The sequence below is a fragment of the Dermacentor andersoni genome, chromosome 4 (assembly GCF_023375885.2).
Source record: "Dermacentor andersoni chromosome 4, qqDerAnde1_hic_scaffold, whole genome shotgun sequence".
NCBI lineage: Eukaryota > Metazoa > Arthropoda > Arachnida > Ixodida > Ixodidae > Dermacentor > Dermacentor andersoni.
In genome coordinates this window covers 52414837-52428528 of record NC_092817.1, presented here as the reverse complement: position 1 = coordinate 52428528, position 13692 = coordinate 52414837, and the positions used below count along the sequence as shown (strand labels likewise).

The following is a 13692-nucleotide window of genomic DNA, read 5'->3' as shown; positions in this document are numbered from 1 at the left end:
TTCAGATCAAAACTGAAACGATCTGTCAGTAGCTTTTAAAATTTTCGAAAGACATTTGGCCGAAAATAAAAAAAAAAGATTAGTTTCAGACGCAAGGCCAACCTCCTCTCGACAGTGATAACTGTCGCTTTACTATATTGACTGATACAGCGTGGACTCTCATAAGGCAAGAGAGAATAAATGATCAAATTCATGAAATGGATTTAAGTTTGTGGATAAGCCGTTAGGAAGCGGCTTGGCAATTTATAGGCCTGAGCTATGTAACTCTATTTAGTTGCGTCGTTGGGGTGGCGAAAGTAAAGTGCGGTTTGTTCGCTTGTGCTCTCGTCTGTGCCATTGTATCCCACCGCATGGAGTACGTTCCTGACAGAATGCAATATGTCACTGTGCACGAAAACCTTCGACAATAGAGGTAAACAAGGAACAACAACTTAGAGCGGGAAAGTAAATTGCCGCCACTCCATTTGTTCTTAGAGCGTACATAGATGGTGCCGACAGTGCGTGATGCTCGAGGCGGAATATGTTGGCGGTGTAACATCCGCATACAGCGGCTCCCGGTTCCCTCAAGTAACCATCACCCATTGCACGTAGAATTGGAACAATGGAAAATGTATCGATATGAGTGCTTGAGGGCTGTGGCTTGACGTTCTCGTGATAGCTCCAGGCGGAAGTACACAAGAATATGGCAACTGGGGGCCAGACGAAAACAAGTTTCCCTGTCAGAACGTTGGCTCCATGGACATTTCCTCGTTCGATCACTGTTGATCACATCATCATGTCGCAACGTGTGACAGAGAGCTGCTAAGCTTTTATTAAGCCGTTTCTAAGTTCTGAACACTATACCTCGAAGCATTGATGGGGAAAACCAACGTTCTCGCCATGGCTGCCGACAGTATGGCCCGCTGTTGCGTCTCTGCGCAACAGGTGACGTGGAACAATCTCGGAGGCCAACGATTATCGCATAATGGCGTTCTTCGATTCACCGTTCGCCGCTTAAGAAGCCGTATGTTTTTCTCACCAGCAGAAATCCGTTCCGAAAGCGGGCTCAAATGTTCGGCTTAAAATTTTTGAGTATATTAGATTGGCGGGACGAAAGCGAACGCAAATACTTCCGTTTGTATTGGCAAACCAAGGAAGGCAATGATATTCCAGAAATGCCCGGGGAGTCGTTGGTCACGTCCAACGACGTCACGTGTATAGATTAGTAGCTTGAGCTTGTTGGTTTTCCATCCTAGTGTTAACAGCGCAAAACGTAGACGGGACACGAGGCGAGAAGACGACATCACAAGCGCACCACCAAAACGTAGACGGGACACGAGACGAGAAGACGACACCACAAGCGCACCACGAGCGCAGCGCTTGTGGTGTCGTCTTCTCGCCTCGTGTCCCGTCTATGTTTTGCTCTGGTAACACCAGGATGTGTATATATAGATGTCGGCTATGTGCATCGCCTACGCGTAGGGTTCACGCTTAACGCGGCTGCCGCCGCCGTCGACGCGCGTTCGCGCAGAGCCGGGCCTCGAAGCGGCGCGTGATCCGGATGCTGTCGGTGCTGGTGCTGGAGTTCTTCGTGTGCTGGACGCCGCTGTACGTGCTGCACACGTGGACCGTGTTCGACGCGCACGCCGCCTACAGCCGTGTGCCGGCGGGCGCCTTCGCCGCCGTCCACCTGCTCGCCTACGTGTCGTCCTGCTGCAACCCCATCACGTACTGCTTCATGCACGACAAGTACCGGCAGGCGTTCCGCAACGTCCTCGCCTGCTCGAGCGCCTCGAGCCGCCGACGCCGGCGCTGGTCGTCGACCAAGAGCCACGACCGCTTCGTGTCGCTCAACAGCATCTGCAGCAACGGCAAGAATGCCAGCGGTACGTGTTTGGCGGCTTTTCAGCTTTCTTCTTCTCCTTTCTTGCTCTGACGGCTTTTCGCTTCTTCTTTCTTTTTTCTATTTTTGCGCGCGCGCATAACAGTGGGAATACCGGCAACTCCTTTTTGCATGAGTTCCTAAGTGCTCCCGTATTTAAGCTCAATGTTCGAACGTTGTCGCATGTCCTTGTGTAGAAGAGAGAACTGGTGGCTCCTCATGAAGAAGTTGCCGGCAGTCAATCGCCATATACAGGGTGTTTCGGGTAACTTGAACCAAGGATTTAAAAAAAAAAAAAAGAGGGGTTAACCGTAGCTGAGTGAAACCAGTGACATATGGTTGGCCGTCATGTGGAGCTCCGTAGAGTATCGTATTTTTTATATTCCGCCTAATTAATGAACTAGATCAACTATGCACATTTTTTATTGAACACTTTAGGGCCAAATGCATTCCGTAACGTTGTAGAGGGGATTCAGAAACGACCGATCAAATTTTCTTGTGGCAACGTAGCGTGGTGATTTCTTTCGGCGTTTAAGGAAAGCCCGCGAAATATGAAATAAAGACACCTGACTGCGCTCACGCGCTACCGTATTGCAGCGCTCTCAACGGTGCTTCGAGTGAAAGAACCGTGCGCACGGACCGTTGCGAAGTGAGTGGCCGCGGCTCTAGGCATCGGCGTCACAGTGCGTCAGCATCTTTGACGGCGGCACACGGAAAGGTAACGCCATCGTCCCTGATAAGAGATAGGCTCGAACCACGGTCGAGAACGCTGTAATACGATAGCGCATGAGCGCAGTCACCTGGTTTTATTTCATATTTCGCGGGTTTTCTTTAAACACAGAAAAAATCACCACGCAGCAGGTACTTTACCACAAAAAATTGAACCGGTCGTTTCTGAGTCCCCTCTACGACGTAAAAAAAGCATTTGGCCGTTAAGAAAATATAACATATTTGGATGATTGAGCTCAATCACTTAACGAATTAAGCGGAATATACAAAAAATATTTTGAGGAGCGCCACATGATGGCAAACCATATGCCGTTCGTTTCGTTCAGGTGCGGCTAACCACTTCTTTTTTTTTAATCCTTGGCTCAAGCTACGTGAAACACCCTGTACAGAGGGCAGGCTGCTCATATTTGAGAAGCCATTCGCGAGTGCTCAGGTGCAAGTGTGGTTTGCTGGGCTTGCTGTAAGCTTTCCTCGCTTCTTTGTGTATGTCCAAGGGATCCTTCTTTCTGGCTATTACGACGACCGTGCATCTGCTCTGCAATTTCTTGCAGCCGAAGCACCTTGCCGTTATCTGTTACTCCAAACCCCTTTGTATCTGTGTCACGTGGTCTCCTTTAAGGTCTCTCCCCGAGCTTTTTCTTTTCCTCAGCAAGAGGCAGCAATCTTTCCCGATGGAAAATACGCTTCTTAACTACTGACCATGTCGTACTTAATGGTGTGTAGCCAGTACGAAGGTGACATCAGTCAAACAACGAGGCAAATAACAAAAAAAAAGAGCAGTCCTCCGGCTGTCGTAATGGTGATTTCACCATTATTGCAAGTGATTTCTTTTTCCTTTACTTTTGTGCCTTTTCATACAACGTCTCTTCATTACGTCTGTTCCTTTGCGAATCTTCATTCTACCCGCTTCTTATAGCTGGTGTCTCTTCGGGGCAGTACAATGGCTGTCTTTGATTACAACCCCCCCCCTCCCCTCCTGGGCTGTGTATACATCCTCCCCTGTTTCTTCTAGTGGACGGCTCTTGCAACGTGCTTTGTGTTCCCCGTTATATCCGTTAGCCGCGTTCGCTATACCGAACGCTATTCCTTTCGTCACTCGGCTGCCATTTCCTTCTCCATTCTTTTTATTTTCTTGCGGCTGTCCTCTAGCTCTTGTTCCTGCTCGGATTATTTTTTCCCTCCGCCACTGACAATGCTGTTCGTTTATTGACCCACTATATTGGTTTCCGTATGACAGTGCCTATATCGAACCAAAATGCCTCGACGCCTTGGGCAACGGGTGCTGGAACGGAGCGCGATAAAAGCGCATCAGAGCCATGTGCTAAGTTAGCGACGCCGCTGATGTCATTTCGCGTCCCCTTGAAAGCACAACAATGTTACACAAGTCTGATGAATGGAACGCCGTGTGGCAAAAGTACTTTTATGTCGCGGCACTCTCGATTTCACGACGCGGTGTAGTTACTTAGAGAGTAAACACTGTCGCGAACAAGGGTACAGTGCTCTTGATAATATGCGAGGAGTTCTTCATAGAACACATAAACTTACCTTCCCCTAAGCAGTGCTTTGTTGGAAACTTTCAATTCAGCAAACAGACACGCTGACAGCGGTGCCTTGGGAGATATATGCAATACAGAAGTAGGGTTAAGGAACCTAAGCTTGGGCAGCTGTTACATAGTTTTTTCGCCCTTTATTTGCTGGAACGACGTGGTGGAATCATAGTAAAGTCAGTTTCCAACTACTTCGGTATACCAAGAGAAATGAGTGTCATCTGCTTGCCTCTCTTCGCTTCTCATTATTCCATTATCATCAGACAACAGCGATTGCAGATGTACACTAGCTGCGTTATGGCCCCTTCGTCTTCAGAACCTGAGCCGCCTCAAGCAGTGCCTGCGTGCCACCAGTCCTTTACTACCTCACTGCCAAAGGCGTTTTCCAGCCTCCCTAAACACGGTTAGCGTTAGAGTGGCTTATATCTCTAGCGCTACGAATAACATTAACACATTTACCTTGCCAAATGCCCTTAGCGCCTTGTTTTATCAGTTCTCGTGCATTTCAAGCAATGTAATTACCGGCGTCGCCTCCTTTTCCTCTCTTTCTTCATTACGTGCACTTTGCACATTGGAGATTATTATGGGCGTTATAAAGAAGAGGGGTGTGTGATTGCAGTATGACAAATCTTTGGCCCAACAAATAGCCGGAGAAACCCAAGCATGGACCTGAATCGAATAAAATAAAAAGCTTGCTAGCAGAACACGTACATACAACACGTACGACTGGTTAGTTGTTCCACCATCCTGAAGGATTCGTCAGGAAAAACCGCGCTCTTGAGTGCATCACGGGATTCAGCGAGGTACTTATACCTTAGTTAATTGAGCAAAAAAATTTTTCAGCGTTGCGTGAGAAACCGTATGCTTTATTTTTTTACTTTTTTTTTACCAGTCGCTATTCTTCTGTCTCTGTTGCTGTTACCTCAGTGCTCTAGCGGCAGGCTTACTCACGAAATCTTATGCATTAGATGTTTGTTTTTTCAGAGAAATTTAGAATACCAAACTTCCTTGATTGCACATGCTTCGGTTCGAAGCGTCTAATTAGATGCGGCTGAGTGATTTTCCGCATGTCTGTAACACGAGATGCTCCTACGCGCAAGATTACCACAGCGAGCACTACCTATTTAGCGCGTTTCTTGGTAGTTATCTGTACGCCAGCTTTGCTTTAACCTTGGTCTCGTGCTGATTTCCTTGTTTAGTTATTCCCTGTGATAGCAAATGGGCAACCCTCGCCTCTGACTGGCTTCGGTGTGCGCTTATATCAATAATTGATCCAAACAATAAGGCACCCGTACCGTGGTCCATAATCTACGTTAATGAGCCGTCTCAGTAATTGAAACTCAGAGATGCAATGTACGGGTCTCCCTCTTTTTATCGCTTTGCTTTACTTTCCGCGGTTAAGCTTTTGCTGTGTCTGGTCTGCCATATTATTCACGGTACGGAGCGGCAGGCGTTGACAAACACGAAGACGAGAGAAAGAGCACTAGTTCTGCGCACGCGCGACAATTGCACCAAGCCTATAAACGGTCGCAGAGATGCGTCGATTCAAGGTATACTGTAGCATACCTTCTCATTCATTTCTACGCCAGCGACCAGCGCGGTGCCACGTCCCAAGAATCTTCGTTTCCGAATACGGCTTCGAGTCCAGCCGGTTTAATACGCTGAGAGGTTCACGCTGGACGTCGTACCGTAAAACAGAGGTGCAAAAGCTGTTCAACGCAGCAGTCTCTTCACCTATGTGTGACCTCTTGTGGAAGAAACGAGACGAACGATTAACAGCGTGTTCTCCGAGGTTGCAACGGCAGCGGTGCGATCTCTCAGGCCAAGGCAACGGGATGCGGCCGTCTGCGTTCTCCTCCACCTTCTTCTGATGTCCGTGGTTTTGCACGCCTGCCTTTCCGTACTGTGTATCACTACTAAGTTACTCAGCTTTCTGACGCTCTAAATTCTTCGTAATGCATCTCACAGAACGCTTTGCATAGTGAGGGCGATAGTAAAAGAAGGCGTAGCTATAATATTGCTTTGCGGGCGGGGCTCAGTAAGCGCACTCGGATTGAATCCCCCAATACAATAACGAGGGCAAATAAGAAAGTATTTACAGAAAGTATTTACAGTAAGTATTTACAGAAAGTATGACAATATTTGCCCTCATATTTTATTAGCCAGAATAAGGTACATAGAGGTGATTACAAATATAACGTACTATTCCACGTACCTTACTCTATTTTTCCACCTAGTCCCCACACCGGTTCAGACAATTGTCCCATAGCGGCACTAAACTTGAGATGCCCCTGTGGTAGAATAGGCCTGACTGACTGTGGAACCACCGTCAGACTGCTGTCTTGGCTTCATCGTTGCACATGAATCGCTGTCCTGCCAGGAACTTCTTCAGGGGACCGAAAACTTGGAAGTCACTAGGGGCGAGGGCCGGACTCGCTGTGACTGGTGGCACGCAGGACTGTTGTGACAGCAGCTTGTGGGCAGATGTAATTGCCACATATTGCCTCGCATTGTCGTGGAAGTCTTCACGGCCTTTTGCGAAATCACACCACCGCCACCACCTCACATTTCTCAAAGCGAGACAAGTTTCCCCATACGTGGACTACACCTCCCTGTGGATTTCGATGGGCATTCTTCCTTTGCTCAATAGAAGACGAATCACGCTTCGCTGCTCGTACGCCATGGACGCGTGAAGCACAACCACCATCTTCAAGAGCTGACGGCAGCGCCGTGCAGCGAAGCTACTGGCAGATAAGGCCCGGCCGGTCCAAGAAATGTCCACCGCTGGGAATGGACATGCTGACTTCGCATTTACAGCCGTAATTTGGCTTTAAAGAAATAGGGGCGTATACTGTCTCATTTGCCCTCGTAGACGTTAGAGCTGAGTGCGCTAGAGATCCTTTTGCAGATATGGTGTTATTTTACGTCGCACTACTCTACATCTTTCTCACAGCCTGCTTATACCAGTGCCGCCACACTAAATGCTAGGCTGTTTCACGCTTAATTACCGCGTTTTCCCAAATAAGCCTTTTTTCCGATTAATTAGACGCTATGTCAAGGCGAAGGCACCCAGCATTTAATTGGATCGGGTCGCTCATTGGAGATCTACTTTGGCGGTGTTTTCTAAGCTTTCTTTGCTTCCTCTCCCGACTTTCCGGGTTCTGCTGCTGCTGTTAAGGCCTTGCCGCACGTGCCTCTACGTTTCTTCATCAAAAGACGATGTTACTGACCTCACAACCTTCATACAACAAAAATGCCTCAAGCGGATCTCAGTGGCTCTCTTTCTTGATGTGCAAGGGGTTTACGATAACGTCACACATGAAGCTATCCTCGAGTCATTGGAAGCTGTTGGAATCGGTGACCGAATGTTTCAGTGGATCCGCGACTATTTGACCAGGTCCTTCTTTGTGGAGACCGAAGATGGCCTGACCACCATCTATTATACGTACAGTGGCGTTCCTGAGGGCGGGATATTGAGCCCTATTCTGTTTAACTTAACCATGGTTGACCTTGTTGAAATATTACCCAAGACAATTCACGCATCAATGTACGCTGATGATATTTCTCTTTGGTCTTCTGCGATGACTCGTCTTCAAGTGCGCGCAGGAATTCAGTGGGCAGCCACGGTAACTTGCTCGCATGTGCGCAAACAAGGCCTTAGTGTGTCCATCAAAAAATGCGCGTTAATCGCGTTTACGCGCAAACCCGTGACACCGTACCCTATTTCTCTCAATGTCCAGGCTATCACATACCAGAAGTCTCACAGCTTCGTAGGTGTAAGTATTTATTAGGGGTCTTTCATGGAGCCCCCACTATATCTACCTGAAGCGGAGACTAATTTCGATTGTATACATAAGGAAGTTCCTGTGCGGGAAAACCTGGGGCACGTCGGCACAGGCCATACTGCCAATGTGCAGAGTTTCTGGGCTTTTTACGGTACAGCTTGCCGGTTTTGGCGAACACGTGTAAATCAAATATCTGTACCCTGAAAGTCCGCAAGGCCAGGCTCTATACGGACATATCTTGGACTACCACGACGTGCCTTGACTCAAGCAACAATCACGATTGCTAGAGACTACTTGCTTCCAACATATATAATGATTGACAACCTTAGAGCACATATCCAACATCTGTGTCGCGTACCCAGTCACTATATTGCTACTCTGCCAGCACAAATACCTCAAACTACATTTCCCAAACTTGTTGCGACACATCATGGCTACCTTCCGTCGGGCTTTACATCAGCAGCAAAACCACTGTTATCCCTGTGGTGTCTACGGAAGCCACACGCACGCGTCACGATTCCGGGAATTACGAAGAAAACCCGTCATTCAACAGTGGCTCTACGTCAGTTGATACTGTCGTTACTGAAGAAGGCATATGAATGACGAACGCACATTTACACCGATGGATCTGTCTCAGCCAGCCACTCGCCACAGGCGCTGCGATCATCCGGGCCTTAAAAGTCACAATTATGTTCGAAGTGTCCCACATAACGACCTCTACGGCAACACAACTTGCCGCCCTACGTGCTGCTGTTAATTACATCGTACAAGCAAAACCTCGAAAGTGGGTCGTTTTTAGCGACTACAAGGCAGCTCTTCAGAGTCTGCAGTCAGCCTTACGACGCAAGACACATGAAAAACTGGTATTTGAGACCGGAGAGGTTCTCAATCAAGCCCTCATAAGCGGCCATGACATCATCTTCCAATGGATTCCGGGGCACTGTGGCATGGTCGGAAATTACCGTGATGATCATGACTCCCGGTCAGCCCACAAAGGAACCCTGGCAGTTCCCATACCCTTATCAAGGACAGACGCTGCAAGGGTTCTTCGTTTACTTGCTCAAACCAAGACTGAAAATTCGTGCAACACCTCGAATTTCTCCAACTGCTGTCCCCACTGGCTGGATCCTATATTACCGCTGCAGATTCCATCGACCTTCTCCAGCCGTGATGCAACTTTAGTATGCCGCCTCCGGTTAGGGGTGGCTTTTACGAAAGTCTACTCATTGCTTATTGGAATATCCGACACACCGATCTGTGACTCGTGCAACTGTGAAGGAACGATCGAGCACGTGTTTTGCTTTTGTAATCTCTACGACGTCGAACGCGATGCTCTTTGGAGTGTGTTAAACCGATCACACAACAGACCAGTTTCAGAGACTAAGATTCTCGGACCCACGTGTCACAGGCTAATGAAGCAACGCTGGCATTACTACGATTCATAAAATCTACTGGCCTCAGTGACCGATTATAAGCATGAAGTAATAGACAACCGCACGTGTTCACACTGAGAGTACCTTCTTCCCTCCCCGTCCTTTCTTTCCTTTCATCCCTTAAGCCCCTTCCCCCGTGTAGGGTAGCAAACCGAACGTGCGTCTGGTTGACCTCCATATCTTTCCTTCCTTCTTTTCCGCTTCCTCCTTCACGTACGCACACATTTTCCGATTTGACTATGCTGATAGTAATTTTCAGCAGCCTTCGAAAAAAGCTTCTTGGAATTCGTTCAGTTATTCTATAAAGGCACAGATTCTTCACTGTGCATATCTTGCAAAATTCACATTATCGCCTCGCATGCGTCAATAATATTTTCACTCCTTTTTTTTCATTTTTTCTCTGAGCGCTGGTCTAGGCATCCAGGTACCCATATTAAGCTTTTATAGAATTATATTTCACCAATGCGCGCTATGATTGCGAGTAAGAAGGCTTCAAAGTAAATGGCCGTGCCTACTTTGTCCTTTGCATCGGAGACTAAATGATTGTGTTGTGACAAATCATCGTCCAGGTAAGACACGATGACGAAATAAAAAATATACGAAGCTACAAAGTAAAACCCCATACCCTTTGGTCAGAATGCAACTTTCGCAGTTTAAGAGAAAAAAAATCATCTTCATTAAGGGGGGACGGGGGGGGGGGGGGTGTCGTGCCTACAGCGCCACTGTCTGCGAGAAATATTTTAGCTATGCTAACAAACCTGTGGAGAAGGCTAGCAGGTGGAATGGCGAAGACCTTATTTCTTATTCCCTTATTCAAGGCTTCAGCGTTTGCATTTCCCAAATGATTCGGCTTCACCCTGCAATGGGCTAGTTTCCTGGTCAGCGTTGCTTGGTGGTCCAGCTGCGCCAGGAAGGCAGAGGCAGTGTTTTCGATCTGCGGATCAGGGTAAACTTTCTTTTAGCTATGAAACTTTCTCGTGAATGTAGTTTTGGTTTCCCTTTGAGCGTCGTTCTACATTCGGTCTGATCCCGGCTGTCCCTTCGGTGACATTTCCTCCGCACTGCAGGCTTCCGCATTACCCGCTCGGTTAAAACATGGTCTAAGCTTGTTTGTCTAAAAAGGGGAAAAAAAGAACGTTACGCATATGCCACTTCTCCCCCGTCTAAGGTTTTCACGCTTGCCGATAAGTGACAGGCAGCCCCCAGAACGTCGTTAAGTCACAGGCGCGTGGCTGCGCGACCGACGTTTCGCACACGCAGGGAGGCCCTCGTTCCATCGCAACCGCTACGATGGCAGTGGCCGCGCCGATCCGCACAGAAGACCCGCGATCCTGGCGACGCGCTCTCGGCGGCTGGACTCTGCCGAAGACGGCTCGCCCACGTCTCCCGACTTCCCAGCGTGGGAGCAGGAGGTGTGACGAAGCGGTATCTCATCCCTTAATCCCAGACAACAGGGCCGCAAAATGGACCGTGAGGTAAAAATATAAGTAACAAAAAAAAGTCGGACACAAAAGCAGCTCGCAAGCCACAGCTTCAGCCTCACTGCCTCCGCTCTTCGCACGTCAGTTTCGCTCGGAATATAAGCCTGCTTTCGGCTGAACGTCACTTTTCCGAGTTGAACACAAGCGCTCGCCGCCTTGCTTCTCGCGCCCTTGCCACTGTTTTCAAGACGCTAAAGTTCTTCGCACTGTCACGCATCTAGTCAATCTCCTCATGCTTCTAAGCTTCCCAACCCACGCTGTTGCTGTGATGAGTGGTTGACATTGAGAAGACACACGCTGAGAAAGCAAGGACACGATTATGGACTCCTGTCTCGAGCACGTCCTTAGTATACTCAGCCTTTTTCTTATGTTTTATAATCAGCACATTCCCTTTCACCCAGCATTGACTTTAGGCGAAGATGCACTTGTGGATTCCACACATGTTATTAGCTTCTTAAGAGAAGCAGGTATCATTGAAAAACTATAAATGAGCCTATTCCCAACTTCATCTTGGTATACACCCACCTTCTCATATTTGAGAAGAAGACTGAGGTCTTTAGTTTGTTGGGATCCTCGGAATCCTTGCCCAGACAAGGATCGTCGCTGAGGTGACCCAACTTTTTAAAAAGAAATTTGACCTTGCGTTTGGCGCATGATAGCCTCAGTTGCTTATGCGCCATTAAACCCAACACAACACAACACTTTTTCTTATGAACTCTTTTAGGAACATTTTTAAGTCCTTAGTATCATCCCCTTTTCTTTCATTTTTCTTCTTTTGACAGGAATACCGGCAGCATAACCAAACTTCAACACCACGGTCTATCGTTAAGGCTTAGATAAGGATAGCTTCTTGTTTTGCTTGCTTTAGGGTTATATGTGCAACTTCTAAGCTGTGCCGAACAAGAAGCTCAGGCGTTACGTAGCAGCCTGGCGTTTTCGCGCTGATAACAAACCGACAGCGCGAGCAAAAGACAGAAATAGAAAACAGAAAAAAAAAACTGCTTCGCACTGGCGACGCCCTCTATCCGCCGCAGCAGCGACTGCTCTCTCATTAGAGATGACCACACATATATATATATATACATAGTATATATATATACTTACTCATGGACGCCTTATAGCGAGACGAGAGGCTGATGCATTCGACTATATGACCGTTGCAACCCACCGACCGCGCAGAATGGCGAAATCCACGCCGCGGCTTGCTGAAGCCTCGACGAGCGAAGATGATGGTGCAATCTGAGCGCGCCCAACATAAAGCTGCGCCCATGACGTAACCGGATAAGCTCGCCTCCTCCTTTCCGACCATGGGAGCGGCGTCAAGTGACACTGATGTAATTGCTTGCTTCCGCCCACTCTCTTGCGCCACGCACCTGAGCACCCTTTGACCTAGATCTCGCTCCATGCCTCCTCGCGCACCTTTTCTCTCGCCGTTGTTTTCGATGATAACTCCTAATCGCAGACTCCTAATCGGTAGAATGCCTATATATTGCAGATATCCTGCCGGGTACGCGCTGTGAATAAAATAAACAACTCGCATCACACGCAGCGAAGAGGGAAGACGAGAAGTACTCTTCCATGACAAAGGTGCAGATATAAATATCTTGTGTGGTTGCTAGAGCGCAATAATTATTGTATCGATGCATCTGAACGGGAAAAGCAGTATTTACACCCTTTGGTATTTCCCAGGTCTACTCGCTTGCCATATATTGTCAATAACTTTTCGGGCGAGTGCAGCTCCTCTCTTATTAGCTTTTCATTACCAGTGTTGGAAACCTGCATGACTTCCGCAATTGATTTGACATGCCACTCGCGAATGGCAGTTCAATACCGTGCCCGTGCAACAATACAGAAGGAAACATTAACCGAACGTTCTTGCTTGGAATCTTAATTATCTGTTGGGTGTGAGGGGGGGGGGAGGGTCATCAAAAATTGTTGCCGATAGCCACGAGGCGCGCATCTAACTTGCGAAGAGAACTCGATGGAGAGTAAGGAAAATCTTGGTACGCGCTCTTGCAGTTATGGGAACGCTGATATGTAATTTTGCTTGTATAAGTTGAAACGCCCGGCACTAGCTGACGCACCAAGTCACGTTCGAAGTCACGTTCTTACCATTTGTGCACGCATTTCAGGCTCACGCAAGCGGATGTAGTCATATCTGTTTACTAAGTTAATTTCTGTTGCTCTGCGTTTCCTTTCCTCTCGTTTTTCTCAAGGTGCGAGCTCTCACCATCGAAAAAAAAAAATTCAATTTCCTTTCTTCTGTCGCATTGGTTGAAAAAGAAGGTGGCAAGAGACACTATAAAGCAGTTGAAGCGGTGTGATTGGCCATGCAGTGCCCCATGAAGCGAGTAACATCAAAAAGTGAGGTGGCACCAGAAAATTGATGAAATACAACTTGAAAAATATGGCAATAAAGTGGCGGCGAAGGCGTTAAGGGCGAGCAAAACAACTCTCAACGTGAACACTATAAAACACAAGAAACAATATGCGCTCTCACGTGAGAAGCATAACAGACATGCGCCATTCACGTCGGGTTCGTATAGCGGTGTAGCTGCCTTTCACAGAGCTTAGTGGAAAAGAAGCAGCAACGATGCACGCGCTAAATTACCCGCATTCATATTAGGCAACGTGAAGGTAAGGAAGTCCAAGAATGCGGATTCCAAAATTTTGATTCCCACGATGGTACAAACACGTGAAGCAGAATAAATGCAATAATCTTAAAAAAGGCGAGTGGTTTAAGCAAGAATATAACTGCAGTGATATGCTGCGTGCTTCGAAATGAGCCGTCGGAATGAAATAACGAAGAGCGGCATTCTGAACACTTGCGCATGAAACTGATTTCAATTTGCTGAG

General features: G+C 47.7%; 1 protein-coding gene across 7 annotated transcripts in view; it reads left to right on the top strand.

Moving 5' to 3' along the window:
• The window catches only part of LOC126537162 (cholecystokinin receptor type A-like), a 204647-nt gene that overhangs the window by 167300 nt on the left and 23655 nt on the right, over positions 1-13692 (top strand). For 5 of the 7 annotated variants that reach the window (XM_050184336.2, XM_050184335.2, XM_050184332.2 and 2 more), the window contains exon 5: positions 1511-1865. In XM_050184336.2, coding sequence (XP_050040293.1) covers positions 1511-1865 — 355 coding nt within the window. Of the gene's footprint in view, positions 1-1510; positions 1866-10615; positions 10831-13692 lie in introns of all 7 variants that reach the window. The other 2 variants (XM_055073757.1, XM_050184333.2) reach the window with 1 other exon arrangement.